The following is a 27,531-nucleotide window of genomic DNA, read 5'->3' as shown; positions in this document are numbered from 1 at the left end:
TCTCACGAGACTTCCGCTGAAGTCTTACAAGGCCGCTGTTGGAAGTCTCAGCAGTCATTTTAAAGAAGATACGGCAGCACGAGGGTCAGCGGCAGCAGCAGGCAGGAAAGACTGGGGATCTTTCCTGCCCCGAAGACTCCACTAGGCCACCAGGGTGGCTTCATGTATGTGCTAGGAGGGCACCCTGCGGCTCGGGGGAGCAGGGAGGAGGTCTGGAATAGGTAGGTAGGTGGGAGGATATTGTAAAAAATAAATCAAGGCAATATCTGTGTCATTTGGAGGGGCTGGTTAAAGGAAGGGGGAGGAGAGGATACTGTAAAAAAATCAAGGTAATATCTATGTCATTTGGAGGGGCTGGTTAAAAGGACACCATAGTACTATTATATTCATGCACAGATTTTTTTTCTCCTAGTAAAGGGCCACTAAACAGACATCATGTTATGAGAATCAGATGCTCAACATTCAGAGTTTCTATGTATTTATTTATGGCATTTTATCCCACATTAAACATGAATTAGATTGAAACCTGGGAGCATTTAAAGTTTTTTTTTCCTGTGCGTACATCAAAAGAAAAAAAGATGGCATATGGGAACTTGCCTCTTTTGCTTTGTGGAATGCAGTGGTACATTATAAAAATGCACTTGTCTTTTTTTTTTATTACTATTATTTCATAGGGAAGGTACTGAATAATGAGGGTTTCCTTTGTGCAGAACTGTCCAGAGGCAGTCTAAATGTACCAACATTGTCCAGTTCAGCACACTATTAGCAGCCAAGTTCATACAAAGTTAATTATGTTCAGTGGAAAATAAATCTCTTGGCTCAGGCTGCTTGCTATGTGAATATTAAATCACTGTTCCATTACTGCTACCAAGTATTACATATTAAGGGGATTTGTTTTAATTCATTTATCCAGTCCTTACATGCACATGACTTTGCTTTTTAAACCCAATGGTTTCCTATGATAGCATTGTGCATGTTTGAATTAGTTTTTCTGTATAAGTTTTGCTTGATTTGTCTTTATTTGAAATAACAAAATGTTTAAAACACATCTTGTCAATAAGGGGCGAGGCTGGGTGGGACGGGGGGCACCGAATTGATCTGCACAGGGCCCCGCAATTGCTAAGACCGGCCCTGTGAAGACAGACAAGTTCTATGGAATGGTTGAAGAGACTGAATTTTTTCCTGTAAGATGCTCAATTGTTGAGAAGTTTGAGTGTTGGTCAGTGGTGGTGATAGGTAGGAAGGTATAAAAAATTTATTTTGTACCCACTGTCTGATTTTAGTACCCATTTGTCCATTATGATGTTGTGCCATGCTTTGGAAAAAATGGCATAAGCAGCCTCCTATTGGGTAATTGTCAAAAATGAAGGCTGTTCTTTGAGTTTGATACTGCAGTTGAGGACAGAGTTTCGTGTTCATGTAGTCTGTGCCATTGAAAGGAAGACTGAGGAGGTTGTCATGTGTATGGCTGATACCTCTTTTTATAATACATAAGACTTCCTGGAGCACTTAAAAGTTAGATCTCCTGTAATTTGAGTTGGTATCTGATGAAGGAGCAGAAAGCTCTTTAATGATGGTAGAGTTATATGTTACTTGAGAAACTGTATCATTGACTTTATTTCCAAAAAGACCATCTCCTTGACAGGGAGCATCAGCGAGTCTATCGTGGAGATCCTTAAGTAATCCCAATGCCCTGAGCCATGCCACTCATTGAGCTGCTATAGAGACTGCTGGTATTCGGGAAATGGTCTCATAAATGTCATAGGTGTTTCAGATCAGATGAATAGTGAACTCCCCAATTTTGTTGAGAAAAATGCGTGCAGAATCAGTTGAAGAGGATGAAAGAGTATACAATGCTTGATAAAGTTGAGAATGCTGAAAATGTAATATTTGAAGTTGGTGTGCAGCTATATGTGCCAGAAAACACTTTTATACCTCCAGTGTCCAGTTATAATCCTTCCCAGAGGGGTACTGGGAAGTAGATTTAGGAGGTTTTGCTCTTTTTATGACAGACTCCAAAACTACTAAGTGGTGTGGTAATTGCGGCTTTTCAAATGCAAAAGCTGTATATAACTTATATTTGACATTTAGTCTTTTAGAAATCGGTTGAGCTGAATATGAATTTTACCATATCTTTGTCTGCAGACCTCCTAAGCTAAAAACAGTGCAGTCAAGCTAGAGAAGGTGGTTCTGGCCAGGCAGCCTAAGGAGACGGCTTACCAAGTGTGTCTGCATTATCCATTTCCACAGAGAAGCTTATTTTATCTGGAACCCAGTCTAGTCTGGCTCATTTTAATTTTTAACGGTTTTTATTGATGATATATCATATCAAACAAAACCAAGAAAATCAAACACTGTGTAAATATTCAGTCATATCAAAATTGTACATATGCATCAAGTCTAACATTATCATCATTATTTTACATTCCCCCCCCCCTCCCTTATTTTGCTCTTATACCTTTGTCTACTTATTCCATGGTAATAATACTAGCTATATCTGTTACAGATCTTGACCAGTCCAAACTCTGGAGCCAATATCTGCTAGATGTCTCACCGTCTAGGACGTATCCAATTTGTTAAGCACTGCACTTCTAGCCTTATGCTGTAAATATGTAGACCATATATTGACAAATATCTTCCTTTTCTTTGGATTACCGTTAAGTCTCCCTAGCCTCCCAGAGCATTAGCTCATGGAGCCTATTTCTCCAATACCAAAAGGAGGGTGGCTCAGCTTGCAGCCAATGTCTGAATATACATTTTTTTCTCCACTGCATAGGCCTTACATAAGAATAACTCCTGATTTTTGTCTGAGATCCCATAAGCATTGCTTTTATTCAAAAGCACTCCCCTCCAAGAGGGAAGCATTCTATGTCCCAATAGTTGTTCAAGATACTTCTGTAACATTTCCCAAAAGTGCTTTATTCGATCACATCGCCAAAATGCATGCAAAAAAGTATTATTATCTCTATGACACTTAGGACATTGAGTATCAGATATCCATCCTGCCCTTACTGCTTGTGATTGTGATATGTACCCCCTGTGAATTACCCTGTATTGACTCTCCTGCAGCTCCGCCCCTCCCACTTGTCTTGGTATATCTTTTATCAATTTTGCAAAATTTATTCCTTTCAGCTCGTATCCCAAATCTTTGCTCCATGACTTCTCAAGTGTCTCGTAGACACGGGGAGGGCTAAGAGCTTCCAACACTTTATGTAAACTCGATATTGACACCTGTCCATATGCATCCCCTTTCAAAAAATCTCGAAGCCTAGAGCCCAACCTTGTGCCCAGTGCATTTTGATCCATACTGTACCAATAGTGATGTAATTGCAGATATTGGTAATAATCTTTAGTGGCTAAAGAGAATCTCTGCTGCAGGTCCGGAAAGCTGTACAGGACACCCTCTTCATTCGTTAAATGTTCTAGCAAAGTGATACCCTGTGCCGACCATCTCTCAAATAATCCCTTCTCCAGCCCCGGTGGGAAATCCCCATTCCCTTGCAGTGGGAGCTGATCACTAACGTTGGGGTTATATTTCCAAGACTGCATAAGAAATCTCCAAGCACTTCGCAGGGGTTGAAGGAGTACGCTGTTCCGAACACTAAGTGGTAAGTTCAGATGCCAAGGCCTAAATAGTGTCCGCTCCCAACTAATTGGTGTATATTGAGTTGTGTTACACAGTCCCTAAGATGTCTCAAAAGGCATGCCTGATTGTACCGTTTAATACAAGGTAATCCCAGTCCACCCCGTGCCCATCCATCATTCAGATATTCAAAACGCATTTTGGATTTCTTCCCCACCCCCATAGGAATCCCCGACAGATTCTATCCAGCTGTCGTAAATCTTTACTGACCAAATGTATTGGCAGTACCTGCAAGAGGTAGAGCCATCTTGGGAATATGATCATTTTAAATAGGTTTATTCGCCCTATTAATAATATCGGTAGATGGTTCCATCTTTCAAGAGAACGTCTAGTATCCTGAAATTGCTTTTCTATATTAATTTTATAAAGTTTGGTGGTGTCCATTGTCAGACGAATTCCCAGATACCTAAAAGGTTCCTCTGCCCACTTTAATGGTAATCCCCTCAGCCTATCTCTTAGTTGGTCTCCCTCCCTCTGCAAAATTTCAGACTTCTCTAGGTTGAGCTTAAATCCAGAGAAGTCACCATATTCTGTCATACACTCTAAGAGAGCCGTCAATGATGCTGCTGGGTGGATTACATGGGCTAATAAATCATCAGCAAAAGCTGCTATTTTGAAAGTTTCTGTTCCCATCTGAACACCTTGTACATCGGGTGTCTGCTGGATATTTCTTATTAATGGATCTAAAGCCAGAAGAAATATTAAGGGCGACAGTGGGCAGCCCTGCCTAGTTCCCCGATATATGGGAAAGGGAGAAGACAGAATACCATTAACCCACACCTGAGCTTGTGGTAAATAGTATAAAGCTCGAATCGTTTCTTGAAAAAATCCCTTTATACCATAGGCGTCTAAAGTTCCAAATAAAAAACCCCACACTACCCTGTCAAACGCCTTTTCAGCATCAAAACTAACTAATACCGACGGCGTGGCTTGTGTAGACACCTTCTCCAAGGTCGCCAAAATCTCTCTCATGTTTTTGGTAATAGTTCTGCCCTGTACAAATCCCACCTGAGATTCCTCAATAATATCTGGCAGTATTCGAGATAGGCGATTTGCTAAGACTTTAGCGAATAATTTAGCCTCATAGTTAAGCAATGATATTGGCCTATAAGATTCAGGTTTCTGAATATCCCTCCCTGGTTTCGGGATCACTATGATCTATGCTGTTCTTAAAGAGGCGGGCATTTGTTTCTCCTGCACTATGGTATTAAACATTGAGGTAAGAGGTGCTACTATTTCTTCTTTTAATAATTTGTAGAACTCTCCTCTGTACCCATCCGGGCCTGGAGCCTTCCCCAATGGCCCCTGTTGTACAGCCCATGCGACTTCCTCTACTGTTATGGGAGCATTTAGCATGTCTAGACTCTGTATATCTATGCGTGGAAGATCCTGCCCATCCAAATATGTCTCACTGTCTAGCGGGGGTGGATCTGGGATGGCATATAAGTTCTTATAGTATTCTTGCATGATTTTGTTAATTTGAATATCCTCGTTTTCTAAAGTTCCTTTAGCTGAGTACAAAGTGTTTATTTTAAAGGGGCCTTGCTGAGGCTTTGCTAATCTAGCCAACATTCTTCCACTTTTATTGGCATGCTTGTATAAATGATATCTATAATAGGCATAACTTTTTTGTAAATCAAAAGAAAAAAAGCAGATCAAAAAAGACAAAAAAATAGAACAGGAGGGTAACAGAAGAAGTGGTTTATTACAAGTTACCCGAAGTGGCCATGTTTCGCCCTCAGGCTGCGTCAGGGGTAAAAAAAAACTATCACATCATATAAAATAAAAACAGATCAAATCTAAAAACATAATACAATATATCAAATCAATATCAGTTAAAAACATTCAGATTAAATATGCATGCAATAAAATAATAATTTTAATACAAGACATGATATCAACAAAAAATAATAATATCAACACTAAATGTATATCAACAGAACTGCATAGGACAGATAGGTAGAGATATACAACACTAAAATAACTGAATGACCATACATACTAAATATCACCTACCTAATAGGGGTAAAAAGCAAAGTGAACCCCTAAAAGTAGTCATACAACCACCTAAAAAATACAAAATAAAATAAATAAATGGCGCAAAAGTTGTTTATAGAACCCCTTGTTATATGTATTAGGAGCATAGACATTACATAGAACTACTGATTGACGCTCTACTGTTAAATGTGCCAGTACAAATCTACCCTCCTTATCAGCAATAATTTTGTGTGTCACAATATAAACCCCTTTCTTAATCAAAATTATGACCCCCGCTTTTTTAGCCCGTGCCGGAGATTCATAATATGAGCCTACCCACCAGCGGCATAATTTCTCATGTTCTATGGCATTTAAATATGTTTCTTGAAGCATTGCTATTGAGACCTGCTGCTTATGAAGTGCTTGGAGTATTTTCTGTCTTTTTATCGGCGAGGAGATCCCTCCTACGTTCCAGGTCGCTACTTTAAGGGTCATCACTTATGATCTTTAATGCAAGGGCCCAGGATCCCAATATCTTCGCTAATCGGGCAGGAGGGGTATCCCAGCCTATACCCCCACCACCTGTGACTAAACTGTGTTCTACAAGAATATGCTTTCCATGTCGTATCTAAAATGTTATCGTCTGTCTCCTGTTCTCCGGATACCATGAAATGTTTGTTCCTCAATGTCCCCCCCTCTGCCCTCCCCCTCCTCCCCCCTTGCCTAGCAGCACCCATGTGCTCTACTTCCGTGCCCCAGATCCGGGATCCCACCCGTTTCATCAATATATATCAGTGAATAAATTCCCTTCCCCCTGCTACCTTACAAACTGAACCAACAACAATATAACTTCAAATCTATAAGTTCAACTACAAACAGTCATGACTCATCTTGCCAATTCTGCTCCTCCGCCTTCTTTTCCACCAAGCTCTCAGCATTCCCTCTAGATCACTGTTCAGGTGTTTCCAGAAGCGTTTGGTCTATCCTCCTCCAGTCGATCCACAAATGCTTGGGCGGCTTCTACAGTGTCACAGTACTTTACTGTACCGTTGAGCTGTATTCTCAGTTTAGCTGGGTATAATAAGCTGAACCGGATCTGCATTTTGTGTAACCGCCCACAAACTGGTGAGTATTGTTTACGTTGGAGTGAGACTTTGGTAGAATAGTCTTGAAAGCACAGTATCTTATGGCCATCCATTTCCAACGTCTTCCCTTGCAGAAGAGCTGCTAACACATACATCTTGTGCTGATAATGGAGTAAACGCAAAATGACCACTCTAGGTCTGGCATTGGCCTCTTTACGCGGTCCCAAACGGTGTACCCATTCAATCTTAAGTGGTCCATTCATAGTTGAATTAGGCAAAATCTTAGCGAGCCGCGGCTCTAAAAAGCCCCTCAGTTCCGCGTCACTAATAGATTCTGGTATTCCTACTAGTCGGAGATTGTTCCTTCGAGAACGATTCTCCAAATCATCTACTTTATCCTCCAATGTTGAGATAGTTTTTTGGAGATGCTCAATTGACTTTGAGGCCTCATGTGAGGAAGTTTCCACGTTCCCCAATCGCTGTTGGACCTCCTGGAATTTAGTGGTAAAAGTAGTGATTCTTTGATCCATTCCTTCAAGTTTATCAATAATTTGCTGGAGCTTATGATTCATAGTGTCCTCCACAGCATTTTTAACTTCTGCCACAATTTCTGAAGCCCAGGCAGAACTGACCAATGGTGAGGACGGAGAGCTTTTGTCCGCCATCTTTGCTCCCCCATTCTTACTTTTTTCCGACTCTTTCTTGGTACTTCTGGTCGCCATACAAATATATTGGGCCACCTATATTCAAATTAGCTGACCAGGAGTAGGTATCTCTGTCCCGATTTGTCAACTGAGGTGAAGGGAGATGTCTGTATAGTTGTAGTTTGCCTGATCCTCTTTTTTTTTATGTCTGTTCAAAACAAGTCTCACTATGCTCCCTTGTTTGAGCTCCGACTGTCTGCCGAAGGGCGAGCCACGGCTCTGTACTGTTGCTGGTCACTGCTAGTAATACCTTCCGCTTTTCTGAGTACAGATCAATTACAGGAGCGCGTATGGTAGCCGTTCGGTCGGCCTCCCTGCTTTCAGTCTCACTTTCGCTCCCCTGCACTTCGATGCTCCCTGCTCCACGTGGTCCTCTCTCTCGCCCGCGCTCCGCAACTCCCTCACCCGTCTGTGTCCCCCTTCGGTTCTCACCTCCGATGCTGGCTCTCACTAATAAGACTTTAGTACCTTTCTTCTAAATCCGCCACCAGCATCAGGTCTTTAGTGGCGCTCTGGGGTACCTTCCGGCTGCTTATGGTCGCGGTTCCACGCGGGCACGGGCGAGCAGGGTTCCGCCGAGTTTTCCCACACCGGTCGTTCCGATTGGCTCTCGCTGCACTCAGAGACTTGATCGTAATCTGCTTCCCGGGAATAGCGTTTCCACCATAGTTCAGGGGCTGGTAGCACTTGTTCTGGTGGGATCCCCGATCGTCGTCTTCAGGAGCTCAGAACGCGACGGCCATCTTGACCGGCAGCTCCACCGGAAGTCCTAGTCTGGCTCATTTTACAAACCAATGTCTCTTTCATCATGCCAAATTTGGTCTTGTTCTGTTAAATTTTTGGAGATTTATTTTGTCCTCATACTTTCATTCTTTTTTTTTAACTTTATTTATATTTTGCAACAATAAGAAATCTTAGACAAAATAGAGTATACACCCCAAAGCACAGCTGATAACATACTGTAACTCTTCATCATGAACTATATCAAAAGTTATAATTCCAGTGCTCAAAACCCCAACCACCAAAGAAATCTCCATCTCCCCCTAACAGAACAGATCTACCAAAACAGAGGGAAAGTCACAAGCCAACACATTGACATTAAAGCAAGGCTATTGTGGGCTGAGCAGTTGAAGTCCATGTAGTATAATTGACCCAGGTTCGCTTGAAAGACTTATTTCACTTAAGAGCCGTCAGTTTGAACATTACATAATTATGATTCAGTTTTGCTAATACAAAAGTGTGCCCCAGGACTTTTCCACGCCAACACCACAACGAGGCACCCAGCTGTGACAACCTGATTAACAAACTTCTGCTTAAGAAGTGGTAAAGTTGATGGTCCAAAATTAAGCAGACATCCAGCAATAGATTTATCAATCTGCATGCCCATAATTTCCAATACCAACTGCATCACTTGGTCCCAAAAAACCTGGGCCTTGGGACAGGTCCACCACATATGTAGAAAAGTTCCTTTTTCACCATATCTTCTCCAACATAAATCGTCTCCCTGACCATATATAGTTTTAAGATGAGTTGGTGTATAATACCATTGGTACAGCATTTTATAGCTATTCTATACCATATTAGATTCTATAGAAACTCATAACAAGTGACATATATTCTTCTCCCAATCTGAATCGCAAAAACAGTTCCCAAGAAGTTCTCCCAAGCTTCTTTGTACTTGGCTGATAAAGGGATTTGGAGAACCAAAGCTCAATAGAACCTCCTAATACTTCTTCTTCCACTAACCCCCTGAACTGCCTGTTCAAGAAGTGTTTCTTCCAGCAACAGTTCTTTCCAGGCCTTACAGCGTACAAAACCTATCACTTGTCTATACAGGAAAAAACCCTCTGTGTAAGACCAAATTCCTCTCTTAATCCATCATAAGGCATTAGCTCCTCATCTTCAACCAATTGACCTAAAGTACGACACCCACTCCCCACCCAAATAGTTTAAGTCTTATCATTTTGCCCAGGAGGAAAACCATCAGCATAGCAAATAGAAGTGGCAGAAAAATAAGTTCTGCCCTTGAGTAACTTGGAGTGAACTTTGTACCATATAGCAAGAGTCAGTCCTAATATCGGATCTCCCACTCATTTTGTAGTCTGTATCTAAAAGGAACATGGGTCTATACAACCTACAACTATCTGGGAGTTTCTCTAGCTTCAGAAGGACCGTACTCCCCGCCAGTCTCCACGATTCCAGAAAAACACACCTTCTCTTCCCAGCTATTAAAAAGTTGAGTTAATGGCCACACCAGGTAAGCCTTATAGAGTTTATAAAATTTTGTGGTGAACCCATCCAACCCGGGTGCCTTCCCTACTGGCAAATCCTGTATAGCTCATCGCGTCTCCTCCTCAGTGACGGGAAGAGATAACTAAAACTGCCTCAGTCAAAGACAGGTGAGGCAGCTGGACTCTCTCTAAATAATAAGCTATATCAGGCTGTGGGGTTTGTAGCTCAGGAGTATATAAAGTTTTATAAAAATCAGTGAAAGTCTGCTGAATTTGATCTAATGTAGTGCAATCCGCTCCTAGATGGTCCCGAATCCAAAACACAGAAGTACAGAGTTGCTGCTTTTTCAGTTTATGGGCAAATAATCTCCCTGCTCTATTGGCAGTCTAAAAAAATATTCCTGTTTTAGAGATGCAAATCAGCTTTCCTACGTGACTTTTCCCGCCTTTGATGGGTACACAATGCTATCAGCTTGACCTGAATTACAGTTTTTAAAGCTTCCCAAAAAATATCTGGCGACACTTCAGGGATCTCATTAAACTCAAAATATTCTTTTAAATCTGTCTCAATCTGTAGGGAATTTTGGGGTCTACAAAAATACTATCATCAAGCCTCTAGTATCGTCTTCCTGTAGGAGTCTCCACCGGTGGTAAGACCATAGACACTGGAGTATGATCTGTCAAGACCATATATTTTTATAGTAGAACGTACTGAGTGTACCAAATCCTTCCCCATTAGCCACATATCTATCCTAGAATATGTATCATGCACCTTAGAATGATAACTATAATCTCTACCTAAAGGGTGTTTGAAACCGTCAAACATCAATAAGATCCCAATCACTTAAAAACTGGTGCAGATGCTTTCTATCAGATTTACCATAGTCCACTCACAAGAGGTCAACTACACATCTGAATTACGCTACAGACGCCTTTTCTGATCACCATGCAATGCATCCTCTGACCAAAATTTAGCATCTTCAAGAATCGGCTATGCCTCCACAGGCTGCATGACATTAATCAATTTATTGTTCACTGCAAAGGATAAACCAAAGGAGTAATGCCAGCAATAGCAAATTTTATGCTGGGTGAGACAGCATGTTAACATCTTGAAAATCACATCCCCTGCACAAGGTGATAGCAGACAGATCAGCAAATAATTCCACTTTGGCCCCCTCCAGCATTATATGGCCCACTTGCCAATCTGGTTGCAGCACATGCTCTTTCTGTGGGAACTGGAGAAAGCAAGCAATTATGTCCCAGGGGCAATCTGCTGCCCGAGGCCTCAAGGTGCAACAAACTCGTTCAAATTCAATAGATTGTGGGTCAAGACCTGGATGTGTGGCCCGTATGAACTGATGGTAAACAGACTGCGCCAGGGCCTCCACATCCTCCACTCAAGCTCCCTTGGGTACACCTCATGCTCTTAAATTGTTCCTACGCACCAGATTGTCACCATCTTTCACCTTTAAAAGCAATTCTTCATATTTAGTATTGTGTCTCAGTGCTTATGTAAGTCAAGCACATCTTGATTGTGAGTTATAACATGTTCCTCAAAGTCATTTAGTCTCTGCCCCATTTCATCTATTTTTTTATGAAGGCCCTCCACATCTGCATGCAAGTCACGTTTGACATTTAGGCTCGCCGACTTTAAATCCGTCATCCATGTGCATAACTCCACTTTAGTAGCAAGCATCTGCTGCAAAGTAGGTTCTAGGCCACCCTCACATTCATCACTGCTACAATCATCCTGCCGCCACCATCTGCTCCGTTTCAAGGCCCGACAGTCTCATTGATTTATATGCGTAAATCTGCAGGTTGGGCCGCAATTTCTTGCTCACCATCAGAATGTAGGATAGCTCAGTCAAACTGTTAGCCAAAAAGTTTTTCAAAAAGAGCTGCTTGGGAAAGCTTATTGTAGTGGAAATGTTCAGAGTTAGAAGGAGCTCGAGGATTAAGCAGCCATGTAGCTAGGTGATGTCACTTCCCACAGACAGACAATCTTGACCCCTTATACACATTTTCTTTCTAATATGCATCAGGTTGGAAAGAACAAAAAAAACCTGGTTATATTAGGCTACTGTTAGTCATTCTACTCTGTCCTCTTTCAAGTTCTGTGTTGTTGAGGCCCTAAAGCTTGAATAAGTAGAAGCATTTGCCAGTAGAAAAAGTCAGATGGGTTAGTGAGTGCCTAAAAATAGCACAAAGCCCAATGCTGGCATCCATGCATTTAAAAAATTATTTTCTTTGAATAACGTTTGAGCTGTATAGAGAATATCATTGGCTAAAATATCATTAAAGACATGATGCTAGGTATCACCCATATTCCAGGACAACACTGGCAGAGAATGCATCAATGCAAATTGATACATTTACACCCGGATTCTATATACGGCAACCAAAACTGCGCACCCAAGTTGTGTACACATTTTAATCGAATAACGAGCCGATAACTTGCAATAATTGGGCATTAACCAATTATTGCAGTTAATTGGCTCCAATTAGGAGCTGTGCATGGATCTTGCTAAGATCCACACACAAATCTTTTAGTGTGCAACTGAAAAGGGGTGTGGCTAAGGGGGGCATGAGTGGGTCAAGGGAGTTCACTAAAGGTGTGTGTGGTATTACAGAATATTGGGGATCTGCACCTAACTTATGCACCAATATTTACACCTGGTTTCAGTTGGTGTAAATCCTCACGCTCAAAGTTTAATGCGGATCCCAGTGCTACAAGCTATTCTATAAAGGGTGCCGGTCTCAGAGTGCCCTTTATAGAATAGCACTGAGCACAGATTTTTTTGGCTCATAATTTTGAGCACAATTTACTGAATCTAGTCCTTAATGTGCCTCAGTAAAATACAAAACTGTGATGAAAGAGTAAATTTAAAATTTTAACAAATAAAAATGCCTATGCTTGGAACCCCCCCCCCCCCCCCCCCCAAACCTAAAAAGTGGCAGTAGTAATCATCTGAGCTGAGAAACTGTGAACAGGCTGTAAAACCAAGAAAAGATTTTTTTTCTTTATTAAATGCCACAAAAGAAGATAGTCAACTGGCTCCTATGGCTGACCACCATTTCATATCATGTAACTTTAAAGGAGGTTCCAGAAACTGGGAAGAGCTCCTTTGATCCGGCACAAACCAATCTGCATAAACTCAAAAGGATAACCATCAAGGATATTTATCTGAGGAGAATCTTCTCTTCGTTTTCAAATCCCCAGTCAGAGCATGAAACTGAAGATAAATTTTATTTACTACTACTACTACTTAACATTTCTAAAGCGCTACTAGGGTTACGCAGCGCTGTACAGTTTAGCAAAGAAGGATACTCTCTGCTCAAATGAGCTTACAATCTAAGGACGAAATGTAAAGTTGGGGCAGTCTAGATATCCTGTAGAATTCCTCCTTTGTGGAAGCCAAGAGATAGAAGACTTTCCATCTCTTGAGTATAGGCCCCATGCATTATGAGAAATGGAATTCAAAAGGCTACCTTTCGTAAGATCAATTATGTTTTGATTCCAACTGTAGTTCCCTGCAACCTTCAGCAAGTCAGTTAACCTTCCATTACCCCAAGTACATAAAACTTAGATTCTGAGCTCACTAGGGATAGGGAAAGTACCTGTATATAATTTGTAAATCATTTTGATTGTACCACAGAAAGGTAGGATGTCAAATGCACGACCCAGATCTATACCCATAACTTCTGAAATGCTCCATAATGCACTCCAGATTTTGAATTTGTTTTAATGTTCACTGTTTTGACAGATTTGTTACATTTTTTTACCAGCTATACAATACTGATCTCTAATGACTCACCGCAGTCTGCATCTGTGTTTGGACATGCGAATGATGTAGTATCTGTGCTGACTGTAGAAGTAATCATGGTAAGGGATATCATGAGTAATCACTTGCGTCTCTACCAAATAATACTGCCCTTCCTGGCTCTCTTTATATAAGATCTGCCAATAAAAAGAAAATACAGTTTAAATATTATTTGGATTTTTCTCACACCTTTTTCAGTAGTAGCTCAAGGTGAGTTACATTCCGGTACACTTGGTATAATTTTATTTTTTTAACAAGCTCCTCATCTTCTATGGGTCCAGTTTACAAATTGCTGAACCCTCTCTGAAAGTAATGAATTCTACATGAGAGGTATGAATGTTAGGCAGGGTTATATTTTCTCTGTTATGAAACAGTAGACTGTTCCAATCTGAGAACTGGAAAGTGACTAAATATACAAGAGCTGCAGTTCTATTAGTGTCATGGAGGACAAACCGATTTCATCATCATTCTAAATTCTGTTCTGGGTCTTTAGAGTTCTGAGAACGCATTTTAATCATGATAAGCTAAGCATATACTACTCCAGTGCTGGAACTCCAAAACAGCTCTCCAAATGCAGGTCATTGTTAACTTTCAATACTCGCTGTTATAGCCACTACTAAAGATGGTTTTATTGAACACACTAGTGCTTTAATCAGAGCACCTGAGATGAATACCTGCTTGTCTGTTGCTCTTGAGAATTTTCCAATAATTGGGTTGTGAAGCGTTATAGTATAGGTCAGAGATCTCATCTGGTTCCCAGCAGGTTCCATCTCCCAGGGAGTTAATGTCAAGCCTAACCATTGAAATAAATAAATACATTTAAACCAGTGATTACTAGAATTTTTCACATTCAGATGACAAAACAGAGAAGGAGGTGGTGGAAATGAAAACGGTAACAGAATTCAAACATGCGTGGGATAAGCATAAAGGAATCCTGTGCAGAAGGAATGGATCTTCAGGAGCTTAGTCGAGATCGGGAGGCAGGGCTGGTGGTTGGGAGGCGGGGATAGTGCTGGGCAGACTTATACGGTCTGTGCCAGAGCCGGTGGTGGGAGGCGGGACTGGTGGTTGGGAGGCAGGGATAGTGCTGGGCAGACTTATACAGTCTGTGCCAGAGCCCGTGGTGGGAGGCAGGGATAGTGCTGGGCAGACTTATACGGTCTGTGCCAGAGCCGGTGCTGGTGGTTGGGAGGCGGGGATAGTGCTGGGCAGACTTATACGGTCTGTGCCAGAGCCGGTGCTGGTGGTTGGGAGGCAGGGATAGTGCTGGGCAGACTTATACGGTCTGTGCCCTGAAGAGCACAGGTACAAATCAAAGTAGGGTATACACAAAAAGTAGCACATATGAGTTGTCTTGTTGGGCAGACTGGATGGACCGTGCAGGTCTTTTTCTGCCGTTATCTACTATGTTACTATGTTACTTAGGTGCTCATTGTATTCAAAACTCTGCTGCCCGTCTCATCTTCCGCCAGGATCGCTTTACTCATACTACCCCTCTCCTCAAGACCCTTCACTGGCTCCCTATCCGTTTTCGCATCCTGTTCAAACTTCTTCTACTAACCTATAAATGTACTCACTCTGCTGCTCCCCAGTATCTCTCCACACTCGTCCTTCCCTACACCCCTTCCCGTGCACTCCGCTCCATGGATAAATCCTTCTTATCTGTTCCCTTCTCCACTACTGCCAACTCCAGACTTCGCGCTTTCTGTCTCACTGCACCCTACGCCTGGAATAAACTTCCTGAGCCCCTACGTCTTGCCCCATCCTTGGCCACCTTTAAATCTAGACTGAAAGCCCACCTCTTTAACATTGCTTTTGACTCATAACCACTCGCCTCCACCTACCCTCCTCTCTTCCTTCCCGTTCACATTAATTGATTTGATTTGCTTACTTTATTTATTTTTTGTCTATTAGATTGTAAGCTCTTTGAGCAGGGACTGTCTTTCTTCTATGTTTGTGCAGCGCTGCGTACGCCTTGTAGTGCTATAGAAATGCTAAATAGTAGTAGTAGTTAGTAACTACTTTCCTTTATAGAATATTATCCTAACCAGGTATATATGCTTGTAGGCTGTTAGGGGCAAGCATAAAGGAATCCTGTGCAGAAGGAATGGATCCTCAGGAGCTTAGTCGAGATCGGGAGGCAGGGCTGGTGGTTGGGAGGCGGGGATAGTGCTGGGCAGACTTATACAGTCTGTGCCAGAGCCGGTGGTGGGAGGCAGGGATAGTGCTGGGCAGACTTATACGGTCTGTGCCAGAGCCTGTGGTGGGAGGCGGGGCTGGTGGTTGGGAGGCAGGGATAGTGCTAGGCAGACTTATACGGTCTGTGCCAGAGCCGGTGCTGGTGGTTGGGAGGCGGGGATAGTGCTGGGCAGACTTATACAGTCTGTGCCCTGAAGAGCACAGGTACAAATCAAAGTAGGGTATACACAAAAAGTAGCATATCTGAGTTGTCTTGTTGGGCAGACTGGATGGACCGTGCAGGTCTTTTTCTGCCGTTATCTACTATGTTACTATGTTACTTAGGTGCTCATTGTATAAAGAAAAGGAAGTAACTACTTTCCTTTATAGAATATTGTATAAAGAAAAGGAAGTAACTACTTTCCTTTATAGAATATTATCCTAACCAGGTATATATGCTTGTAGGCTGTTAGGGGCAAGCATTTATTTACACCAGCCACAGAAATGAGTAATTGTGTGCCCCTAAATACCAGAGATAAATGCGTAACTTGCAATATTCTATAAGTTACTGCAAGAAGTGTGAGTCTCACCCACCCTTTGCTCAGACTCCACCTATTCATATGGGTCATTCCATGTCAAGTGGTCTGGTGGTCATATTATAGAAGGCTGCAGTATGGGGTCAAACAGATTACTATATCTCAGCAAGTATTACATCGGCGAACATAAAACTTTACCAATGTTCATTGGGGACATGTATGAATGTTCACAGAAAATTTCATCGAAATCCGTGATGGTCAGCAGGGCACTTTTCTGAAATCAGACCACTTGACATGGAATGACCATATGCCTATCTGACAAATACACACTATGTAAAATACACACATTTCTAGAATAGTGCTTGGAAACATTTTTGGTACTTATGTGCATATGTCTGATACTATGCTAAATGTTTATGTTTGTACCTGGCACCTAAATGTTAGCATCTAATTTTATAGATTTACCCCCTAACTGCTGCATCATATCTAATATAATAAAAGGCACCCTCAACGTTCTGAGGACAACGTTCTGAAGTCACTCAGACTCCCAGACGGTTCGTAAGTTCGTGGTGGTGAAGCCACTGACCAAGACTCGCTGCCCCGCCCTCGCGTCAAACATCATGACGTCGAGGGCGGGGAAAAATAAACGGATCGCGAGGGCAGAAAAAAAAACAAACAAACTGATCGCACCCACGCACGGTGCGTTTCAGTATATTAGATTTACCTCCGTGGTGGCGGTTCCGGCAGCGCAGCGTCACGGAAGGAGGCGGCGCTCCCGACGTCTGTAGCCTTCCCTTCGCTGTGTTCCGCCTTCTTCTGACGTCAATGATGACGTCAGAAGAAGGCGGAACACAGCGAAGGGAAGGCTAGACGTCGGAAACGCCGCCCCCTTCCCTGACGCTGCGCTGCCGAAACCGCCACCACGGAGGTACATAAGTACATAAGTACATAAGTAGTGCCATACTGGGAAAGACCAAAGGTCCATCTAGCCCAGCATCCTGTCACCGACAGTGGCCAATCCAGGTCAAGGGCACCTGGCACGCTCCCCAAACGTAAAAACATTCCAGACAAGTTATACCTAAAAATGAGGAATTTTTCCAGTCCATTTAATAGCGGTCTATGGACTTGTCCTTTAGGAATCTATCTAACCCCTTTTTAAACTCCGTCAAGCTAACCGCCCGTACCACGTTCTCCGGCAATGAATTCCAGAGTCTAATTACACGTTGGGTGAAGAAAAATTTTCTCCGATTCGTTTTAAATTTACCACACTGTAGCTTCAACTCATGCCCTCTAGTCCTAGTATTTTTGGATAGCGTGAACAGTCGCTTCACATCCACCCGATCCATTCCACTCATTATTTTATACACTTCTATCATATCTCCCCTCAGCCGTCTCTTCTCCAAGCTGAAAAGCCCTAGCCTTCTCAGCCTCTCTTCATAGGAAAGTCGTCCCATCCCCACTATCATTTTCGTCGCCCTTCGCTGTACCTTTTCCAATTCTACTATGTCTTTTTTGAGATACGGAGACCAGTACTGAACACAATACTCCAGGTGCGGTCGCACCATGGAGCGATACAACGGCATTATAACATCCGCACACCTGGACTCCATACCCTTCTTAATAACACCCAACATTCTATTCGCTTTCCTAGCCGCAGCAGCACACTGAGCAGAAGGTTTCAGCGTATCATCGACGACGACACCCAGATCCCTTTCTTGATCCGTAACTCCTAACGCGGAACCTTGCAAGACGTAGCTATAATTCGGGTTCCTCTTACCCACATGCATCACTTTGCACTTGTCAACATTGAACTTCATCTGCCACTTGCACGCCCATTCTCCCAGTCTCGCAAGGTCCTCCTGTAATCGTTCACATTCCTCCTGCGACTTGACGACCCTGAATAATTTTGTGTCATCGGCGAATTTAATTACCTCACTAGTTATTCGCATCTCTAGGTAAATTAAAAAAAAAAAAAAAAAAAGGGATGTTGGAGGGATAGAAGAGGGTGGGCAGCAAAGTTGAACACTGGGAGCAGGAGGGTAGGAGAAAAACAACAGCATGGATGCGAAGGGGGGGGGGGGGGGGGGAACAAGAGGGCGGGCCAGGCTGGGACATGGGAGAGAGAGGAGCATGGATGCGAGGGGGGGTCATGGAAGGAAGAGAGGGGAATTGCAGGAAAAGGAAGAATGGAGGGGGCAGGGGACAGAGGAGCATGGATGCCCATGGATTGAGAGGGCAGGCCTCAGGCAGAGAGGGGAATTGCTGGATACGGATGAATGGAGGGGCCAGGTGACAGAGGAGCATGGATTGGAAGGGCAGGACTCAGGAAGAGGGGAATTGATGGATAGGGATGAATGGAGGGGACAGATGGGCATGGATGGATATGGATTGCAGGGCAGGCCTCAGGCAGAGAGGGGAAATGCTGGAAAGGGAAAAATGGAGGGGCCAGGTGACAGAGGAGCATGGATTGGAAGGGCAGGACTCAGGAAGAGGGGAATTGCTGGATAGGGATGAATGGAGGGGACAGATGGGCATGGATGGATATGGATTGCAGGGCAGGCCTCAGGCACAGAGGGGAAATGCTGGAAAGGGAAAATGGAGGGGCCAGGTGACAGAGGAGCATGGATTGGAAGGGCAGGACTCAGGAAGAGGGGAATTGATGGATAGGGATGAATGGAGGGGACAGATGGGCATGGATGGATATGGATTGCAGAGCAGGCCTCAGGCAGAGAGGGGAAATGCTGGAAAGGGAAAAATGGAGGGGCCAGGTGACAGAGGAGCATGGATTGGAAGGGCAGGACTCAGGAAGAGGGGAATTGATGGATAGGGATGAATGGAGGGGACAGATGGGCATGGATGGATATGGATTGCAGGACAGGCCTCAGCCAGAGAGGGGAAATGCTGTAAAGGGAAAAATGGAGGGGCCAGGTGACAGAGGAGCATGGATTGGAAGGGCAGGACTCAGGAAGAGGGGAATTGATGGATAGGGATGAATGGAGGGGACAGATGGGCATGGATGGATATGGATTGCAGAGCAGGCCTCAGGCAGAGAGGGGAAATGCTGGAAAGGGAAAAATGGAGGGGCCAGGTGACAGAGGAGCATGGATTGGAAGGGCAGGACTCAGGAAGAGGGGAATTGATGGATAGGGATGAATGGAGGGGACAGATGGGCATGGATGGATATGGATTGCAGGGCAGGCCTCAGGCAGAGAGGGGAAATGCTGGAAAGGGAAAAATGGAGGGGCCAGGTGACAGAGGAGCATGGATGGGCATGGATTGGAAGGGCAGGACTCAGGGAGAGGGGAATTGCTGGATAGGGATGAATGGAGGGGACAGATGGGCATGGATGGATATGGATTGCAGGGCAGGCCTCAGGCAGAGAGGGGAAATGCTGGATAGGGAAAAATGGAGGGGCCAGGTGACAGAGGAGCATGGATGGGCATGGATTGGAAGGGCAGGACTCAGGGAGAGGGGAATTGCTGGATAGGGATGAATGGAGAGGACAGATGGGCATGGATGGATATGGATTGCAGGGCAGGCCTCAGGCAGAGAGGGGAAATGCTGGATAGGGATGAATGGAGGGGGCAGGTGACAGAGAAACATGGATGGCCATGGATTGGGAGGGCAGGGCTCAGGGAGAGAGGGGAATTGCTGGAAAAGGATGAATGGAGGGGGCAGGGGACAGATGGCCATGGATTGGGAGGGCACGGCTCACACTCTCTCTCTCATATACAATGTCTTTCTGACTCTCACTCTCACACACTCTGTCTCACACTGTATCACAATCACTCTCTATGTGCCACACAGTCACTCACACACTCGCTTGGTCTCATACACTCACTCTCACAGAGAATCTGTGTCTCACACACACTCTCTCTCTCGCCCACACACACACACTCTCTCTCACACTGTGTCTCACATACACACTTGCACACACTCTCATTCTCATACACACGCTCTCTCACAAACACCCTCACACCCAGACTCACTCTCTCTCTCTCTCATACACACACACTCACACTTTCACTCTGTCTCTCACACAGTCACTCTCCCAAACATACACACTCCGAGGAAAACCTTGCTAGCGCCCGTTTCATTTGTGTCAGAAACGGGCCTTTTTTACTAGTCTTTAAATAAGTACTTAATAAAATAGTCACTTGTCAAACTATGCTTTGTTCAATATATAAAAGAAAAAAACAAATGCACTGGGGAAGAATTCATGACAATTTGATAATAGAAAATTGCTCCACAGGGCATAAGAACATAAAATGAGACATGCTGGGCCAGCATCCTAACTCCGACAGTGGTCATTTTAGGTGACAAGTACTAACAGGATCCTAAACAGCTGATCCATTCTTTATTGGCCACTCTCAGGGATAAATATTGGCGTTCCAAAATCTACATAGCTAAGGAATATATCTGAACCTTCTTTAAATCCAGCTATGATAGATGCTTTGACCACATCATTTGGCAACTAATTCCACAGCTTCATTATGCACCAAGGTCAAATAATTTGTCCGATTTGCTTTAAATGAACTATCAGTTTCATGGAGCATTTTCTAGTCTTAGTACTATTTGAAAGGGTAAATAACCATTCTGTATCAACCTGTTCCACCCTACTCATGATTTTATGACACATCTATCTGTTTAGTCATTCTTCGTAAGCAAGCCATTTCATGTCCTCTATCATACTGGCTGTCTTTCTCTGTAACATTTCTATTTCTGCTATATCTTTTTGAGATAGAGTGACCAGCATTGCATAAAGGGTGTGGTCACACTATGGATAAATATAGAGGAATTTTCAGTTTTGTTCTCCATTCTTCCACAAATAATTTCTAACAATCAATTTGTTTTACTGATCATAGCCATACAGTAAGTTTAGGATTTCAATGTATCACTCATAATTGGTCCAAAATTCTTTTCCCTGGGTGGTGAATCTTAATATGGAACTCAGTATTGTGAACCTATAATTTGAATTATTTTTCCATACATATATCACTTTCTAGGACTCATAAAGCATCCCAACCAGTAATCCATATAGCAAGATGTAGGAGACTATGGAAAATGTGAAAGAAAAAGAAAATTTGTATTTGTTTGGGTAGTCAAGTATTTGTAGTTGAAAAGTAGGTAAAAAGCAGTGCTGTAATTCATGCACAGCCAGTAGTTCTACAGCTTCTGCTTTCTCATATGTTTTATTATAAAAGTTTCACTCATTTTATTTAAATACTTTACATAATCTGTTATAACTTACTAGAGTTTATGTCTGTTATTGTTGATGAAAATACGAAGATTGAAGGTGTAGGAAGCTATTAGAGTTAAAAGAAAATCCTTCAGAAAATGGAAGAAGGAACCGACAAATATTTTTAGAAACAGCATAAGGAATGTCAAGTCAAATGCAAAGCGCTGATAAGGAAGGCAAAGAGGGACTTTGAGAAAAAGATTGCGTTAGAGGCAAAAACACAGAGGGGCATTTTCGAAAGAAACGTCTAAGTCAGAATTTGGACGTTTTACAAAGACATCCAAATTCAGAGGTGGGGAGAAGGTCATTTTCGAAAAAAGATGGACGTCCATCTTTCGTTTTGAAAATAACAAGGATGTCCTGTGATTTGAACATCTTTGTGATTTGGACGTCCTTGGTTTTGATCCATTTTCGAACAAAAAACATCCAAATGCAAGATGTCCAAAATAGAGCAGGAGTGGCTTAATGGTTAGTGCAGCGGGCTTTGATCCTGGCAACATAGGTTCAATTCCCACTGCTGCTCCTTGAGACTTTGGTCAAGTCAAATACAGAAAGGGCATTTTTGGATATGACATCTAAGTCTGAATTGGAACATTTTTTATAAAACGTCCAAAATCAGAACAGGAAAGGTCATTTTCTATTAAAAAAAAAAAAGTCTCTTTTCCTTTTGAAAGTGCTGTTTGGAAAAATGTTTTGTGATTTGGGGGAGTAAGGGGAGGGGATGTGATCCTCGACTCCCTCCAGTGGTCATCTGGGGAAGTAGAGGAGTAGCCTAGTGGTTAGTGCAGAAGACTTTGATCCTGGGGAAGTGGGTTCAGTTCCCACTGTAGTTATTCATTATAAAAACAGGTCTAGCTCAAAACATCTTAATCTTGGACATCTTTGTTTTCTTCCATTATTGCTGAAAGACGTCCATGTCTTGGGAACGCCCAAGTCCCGCCTTGCACCTGGAACACCCCCTTGAGATTTGGACGTCCTTCTGACGGACTGCAGTTGTAGACGTCCAAAATCAGGTTTCGATTATACCGATTTGGACGTCCCTGGGAGATGGACGTCCATGTTCTGATTTATGTCGAAAGATGGACGGCCATCTCTTTAAAAAATGAGCCTGCATGTAAATCAAATTTTTAGGTATATTAAAAGCAAGAAGTCGGCAAAAGAATTGGCTGAACCGCTAGATGACCGAGGAGTAAAAGGGGCAATCAGGGAAGACAAAGCCATAGCGTAGAAATTAAATGAATTCTTTGCTTCGGTCTTCACCGAGAAAGATTTGGGAGAGATACCGGTGCCAGAAATTGTATTAGAAGCTGAAGTGTCGGAGAAACTGACTGAAATCTCTATAAACCTAGAGGATGTAATGGGGCAATTTGACAAATTGAAGAGTAGCAAACCTCCTGGACTGGATGGTATTCATTCCAGAGTACTGATAGAAATGAAAAATGAACAGGCGGAACTATTGTTAGTGATATGTAATTTATCTTTAAAATCGACCGTGGTACCAGGAGATTGCAGGGTGGCCCATGTAATGCCGATATTTAAAAAAGGTTCAGAGGGGATCCGGGAAATTACAGACCGGTGAGCCTGACGTCGATGCTGGGCAAAATAGTAGAGGCTATTATAAAGAACAAAATTACAGAGCATATTCAAAAGCATGGATTAATGACACAAAGTCAACAAGGATTTAGTGAAGGGCAATCTTGCCTCACCAATCTAGTACATTTCTTTGAAGGAGTGAACAAACATGTGGATAAAGGCGAGCCAGTTGATATTGTGTATCTGGATTTTCAAAGGCATTCAACAAAGTACCTCATGAAAGGCTCCAGAAGAAATTGGAAAGTCATGGGATAGGAGGTAGTGTCCTATTGTGGATTAAAAACTGGTTAAAGGATAGAAAACAGAGAGTAGGGTTAAATGGTCAGTATTCTCAATGGAGAAGGGTAGATAGTGGGGTTCCTAGAGGTCTGTGCTGGGACCGCTGCTTTTTAACATATTTATAAATGATCTAGAGAAGGAAGTAACTAGTCAGGTAATTAAATCTGCTGATGACACAAAGTTATTCAAAGTTGTTAAATCAAGAAAGGAATGTGAAAAATTACGAGACTGGGCATTTAAATGGCAGATGACGTTTAATGTGAGCAAGTGCAAAAGTGATGCATGTGGGAAAGAGGAACCCGAACTATAGCTACATAATACAAGGTCCACCTTAGGAGTCACCGACCAAGAAAGGGATCTTGGTGTCGTTGTTGATGATACATTGAAATCCTCTGCTCAGTGTGCTGCGGCGGCTAAGAAAGCAAATAGAATGTGAGGTATTATTAGGAAAGGAATGGAAAACAAAAGTGAGGATGTTATAATGCCTTTGTATTGGTCCATGGTGCAACCGCAATTCGAATAGTGTGTTCAATTCTGGTCAGCACATCTCAAAAAAAGATATAGTGGAATTAGAAAAGGTGCAGAGAAGGGCGACGAAAATGATAAAGGGGATGGGACAACTTCCCTATGAGGAAAGGCTAAAACGGTTAAGGCTCTTCAGCTTGGAGAAGAGATGGCTGAGGGGAGATATGATAGAGGTCTATAAAATGATGAGTGGAGTGGAACAGGTAGATGTGAATCGTTTGTTTACTCTTTCCAAAAATACTAAGACTAGGGGGCATGCGATGAAGCTACAAAGTAGTAAATTTAATAAGAATCAGAGAAAATATTTCTTCACTCAATGTGTAATTAAACTCTGGAATTTGTTGCCAGAGAATGTGGTAAAGGCAGTTAGCTTAGTGGGGTTTAGAAAGGGTATGGACGGCTTCCTAAAGGAAAAGTCCATAGACCATTATTAAATTGACTAGGGGAAAATCCCCTGCTTATTTCTGGGATAAGCAGTATAAAATGTATTGAGCTTTTTCGGGATCATGCCAGGTATTTGTGACCTGGATTGGCCACTGTTGGAAACAGGATGCTGGGATTGATGGACCTCTGGTCCGCCCCAGTGTGGCAATACTTATGTACTTATGTAAACATAAAAAGCATTTGGGAGGAAAATTAAGTTTTGTATAGTACTTGTCAAACTAGGTACCTGTCAAACCTGTGAATATGGTAAGCAAGCTTTTAGCATGAGTGTAATGACCCAGTAATGGAGGCACGCTATTCTCTTTCAATGGAAAGACAGCTCTGCTAGAATGAGGGATGCACAGAGTACTGTGGCCTGAGCCATAGTGTTAGCCCATAAAACACCAAAAAAGGTTTAAATCCAATTCCTTAGCAAGGAAGTTATAGACTTTTATATACTATATGGTGTTTCTAAGTGACTTCAAGTTCTACTGTCTCCATGAGGAGCACTTCTGTGTGACAGTTTCAAAATTAACAGCTTTCCAATATTTTGACCCTATACACTATACAGAATGAACCTCTGAAATAATTTATACATGTATACACAGCTAATCTCCAAAGCACCAAAAGGATATAACACGACATAACTAAAAATAATTTAAAGGATGAACAAATCCTGTATTACCAAATATGCCTCTGGACTTGTAAAACTTCTGCATGAAGCGGGAGGTGGTGAAAAGCAGCTCAAACATCTTATCAGCATTGATACGAAAAACTCGGTTCATATAGAGTCTCCCTTTTGAGCCAATACCGGGCACCTGTTCATCACCTGGGAAGTGAAGGGAAAATGAGATAGGAGATGAACAAGATTATAGACAAAGGCACTCTAGGCTGGATTCAGTAAATGGCACTGAAAAATAGGCACCGGGAAAAATAAGTGTTCAGTGCTATTTTATAAAGGGTGCACCGGGATAAGCACAGTTTATAGAACAGCTCCAAGTGCGCAGGTTGGGTGCGGATCTCTGGAATTCTGTAACACTGTGTGCATTTGTTTTTATAGAACATCCTTGACCCATCCATGCCCTTCCTATGGCCATGCCCCCTTTTGGGTTGCACGCTATGGGATTTGGTGTCCAGACTTACAGAATAGTGCACAGCACAGCCAGATGCACATGCATCTAATTGGTGCCAATTAGCATCAATAACTGGTTGTTAGCATCTAATTATTGATGTTAATTTGTTCATTAATCAATTAGATTGCGCACACATCTTGGGATCTCACCCAAATTCGAACACAGATACTTGGGTGTCTTTTATAGAATCCGGGGATCTGTGCTTCACTAAGGACCCTTTAGAGTTCATAAACAGGACAAACAGCCTCTAAATTATCAACACAGGGTTTTTGCTGTATTTATAACCATTATGAGTTCACCAAAAATGAAAAACGTGTCCTCGAGATCTGGCCCAAGACAAAAACAAGAATTATGCCTTTACATCAACAGCTCAGGAACACTGCTGCCACCTCCCATCTTTATAAATAGCTTCAGTGATGATATGCATAAATGTGCACCTCAGCTCCAGATGAGGAATACTAAATCAGATTTTAACTGAGCAGCTTTTGAATGCATTATAGAGGTAAAACAGCTTTTTAACTTATAAAATGTATTATGTAGTAAGAAAGCATTGGACCTCCTTGTAGCTGCAGAGCAACGGTCCTGTTGTTATAGTAGTACCTCACTGTGTGATGCTAAGTGGCTATCCCCAGGAGCACTTGAGCATCCTCTCTATCTGCACATCCTAATGAGTCTCCATGGAATGGTGCACTACTACCAGCTTCTTCTGTATAGCTCAGATATCACTAGAAAAAGAGCTGGGTTCAGAACTGGAGGAAGTTAAAGAACCAAAAGCAATAGTAACATCTTCCTCAAAACCACCAGTTTCGTGCAAGGATCCTCCTTACTGCACCTGATGAAGGGAGCAGATGCGGTTAAACAGACAACAGGAGACCCAGAGGGAGGAGTACTGGCACAGAAGTTTTGCTTACATTTTTAACTGATCACCCAACTGTTACAACTCTTGATGCTATAATGGAGTCTTTATTGCAACTTGAAAAAGCCATTGTACCTCATATAAATAGGCTGGTTCAAGAGTTTCATCATTTGGAGGAAAAAATAGATAAGAATACTTCTGATCTGGCTCAGAGCAGTGGCGTAGCGAGGTGGGGCGCCAGAGGAGCAGCCGCTCCACCAAATGGAGTTCTGCTGGCGCCGGAGCCTAATTTTTTTCGTTGTCCAGCACTGCAAATGTGCACCGGCAGAAGTCCACTCTCGCTCCCCCTACGCCATCAACCTGGCTGAACCCTGGCTACGCTTCTGGCTCAGAGTGTTACAAAATTTGGAGAGCTTGAAAAATAAGTTGAATATACCAAGAGTACGCAAGTCAGTATGATTTGAAAATAAGTTGAATATATCAAGAGTATGCAAGTCAGTATGATTTAAGATGCTATCAATTTAAGGTTAAAAGTGGATAGTTTGGAAAATATGGTATGTTTGTTTAATTTGAGATTTTTGAATTTTTCCAAAATACCATATATACTACCTACAGATATGCATAAGGAATATGTGACTAAAGTATTAGGAGTTGCTTCTGATTCAATTCCTCCTATTACTAAAGCTTATTATCTTCCTTTAAGAAAGAGACAAATTCTTCACAATTTGGAGCAAGGGTCAGTACAGATAGGTACTTTGCATGTGTCTGCTATTTTAGAAAGTTCTAATTCTTAAAATGCTTGTGACATTTGCACTGTCCTCTGACAGAGATTGGATTTCTAAATTCTGTTTTAAGCATCAGGATCAATTGTTTCTGAATATGAAAATCAATATACTTTCAGATGTTTCTAAAGATACTCAAAGAGAAGGAAGTAATTTATTACATTACAGCTAGGGACCTTATTCTTTTTAAAGGTTTCCTTGTAAATGTATATTTTTTGATCTAGAACTCCTAACTACTTGCCTTGCCTCCAAAAGGCCAATGGAGTCTGCAGTACCCTCTGACCTGCTTGACTGGTGGTGAAGAACAAGTTTGCTGTCCGCCGGAACAGAACGAACAGACAGATGAAGAAATGTTTACAGAGATTAGGAAAGTGGCAAATTGATCAATGCTATAATAATGGGTGATTTCACAAACAAATCTCCACTTTTTTATTCTGTATCTCCAGAAGGGTCATATAAGATAATGTCAGCAGCTTATCCAAACGATGGAGAAAAAAGACTTCAGACACCATGAGATTCCCATCCA

The 27,531-nt window shown here is 42.4% G+C and overlaps 1 protein-coding gene across 1 annotated transcript in view; it reads right to left on the bottom strand.

Annotated features, from left to right (window-relative positions):
* The window catches only part of GRAMD1C (GRAM domain containing 1C), a 429,857-nt gene that overhangs the window by 65,367 nt on the left and 336,959 nt on the right, over positions 1–27,531 (bottom strand). Inside the window, exons 10-12 of the mRNA XM_030203917.1 lie at positions 24,920–25,063; positions 14,136–14,254; positions 13,456–13,598 (exon numbers count right to left, since the gene is read on the bottom strand). Of these exons, the coding sequence (XP_030059777.1) occupies positions 13,456–13,598; positions 14,136–14,254; positions 24,920–25,063 (406 nt within the window). The remainder of the gene's footprint in view (positions 1–13,455; positions 13,599–14,135; positions 14,255–24,919; positions 25,064–27,531) is intronic.

Source organism: Microcaecilia unicolor, chromosome 5 (genome assembly GCF_901765095.1).
Source record: "Microcaecilia unicolor chromosome 5, aMicUni1.1, whole genome shotgun sequence".
NCBI classification, from domain to species: Eukaryota; Metazoa; Chordata; class Amphibia; order Gymnophiona; family Siphonopidae; genus Microcaecilia; species Microcaecilia unicolor.
The sequence above is the reverse complement of the archived record's forward strand: the minus strand, read 5'-3'. Positions and strand labels throughout refer to the sequence as shown.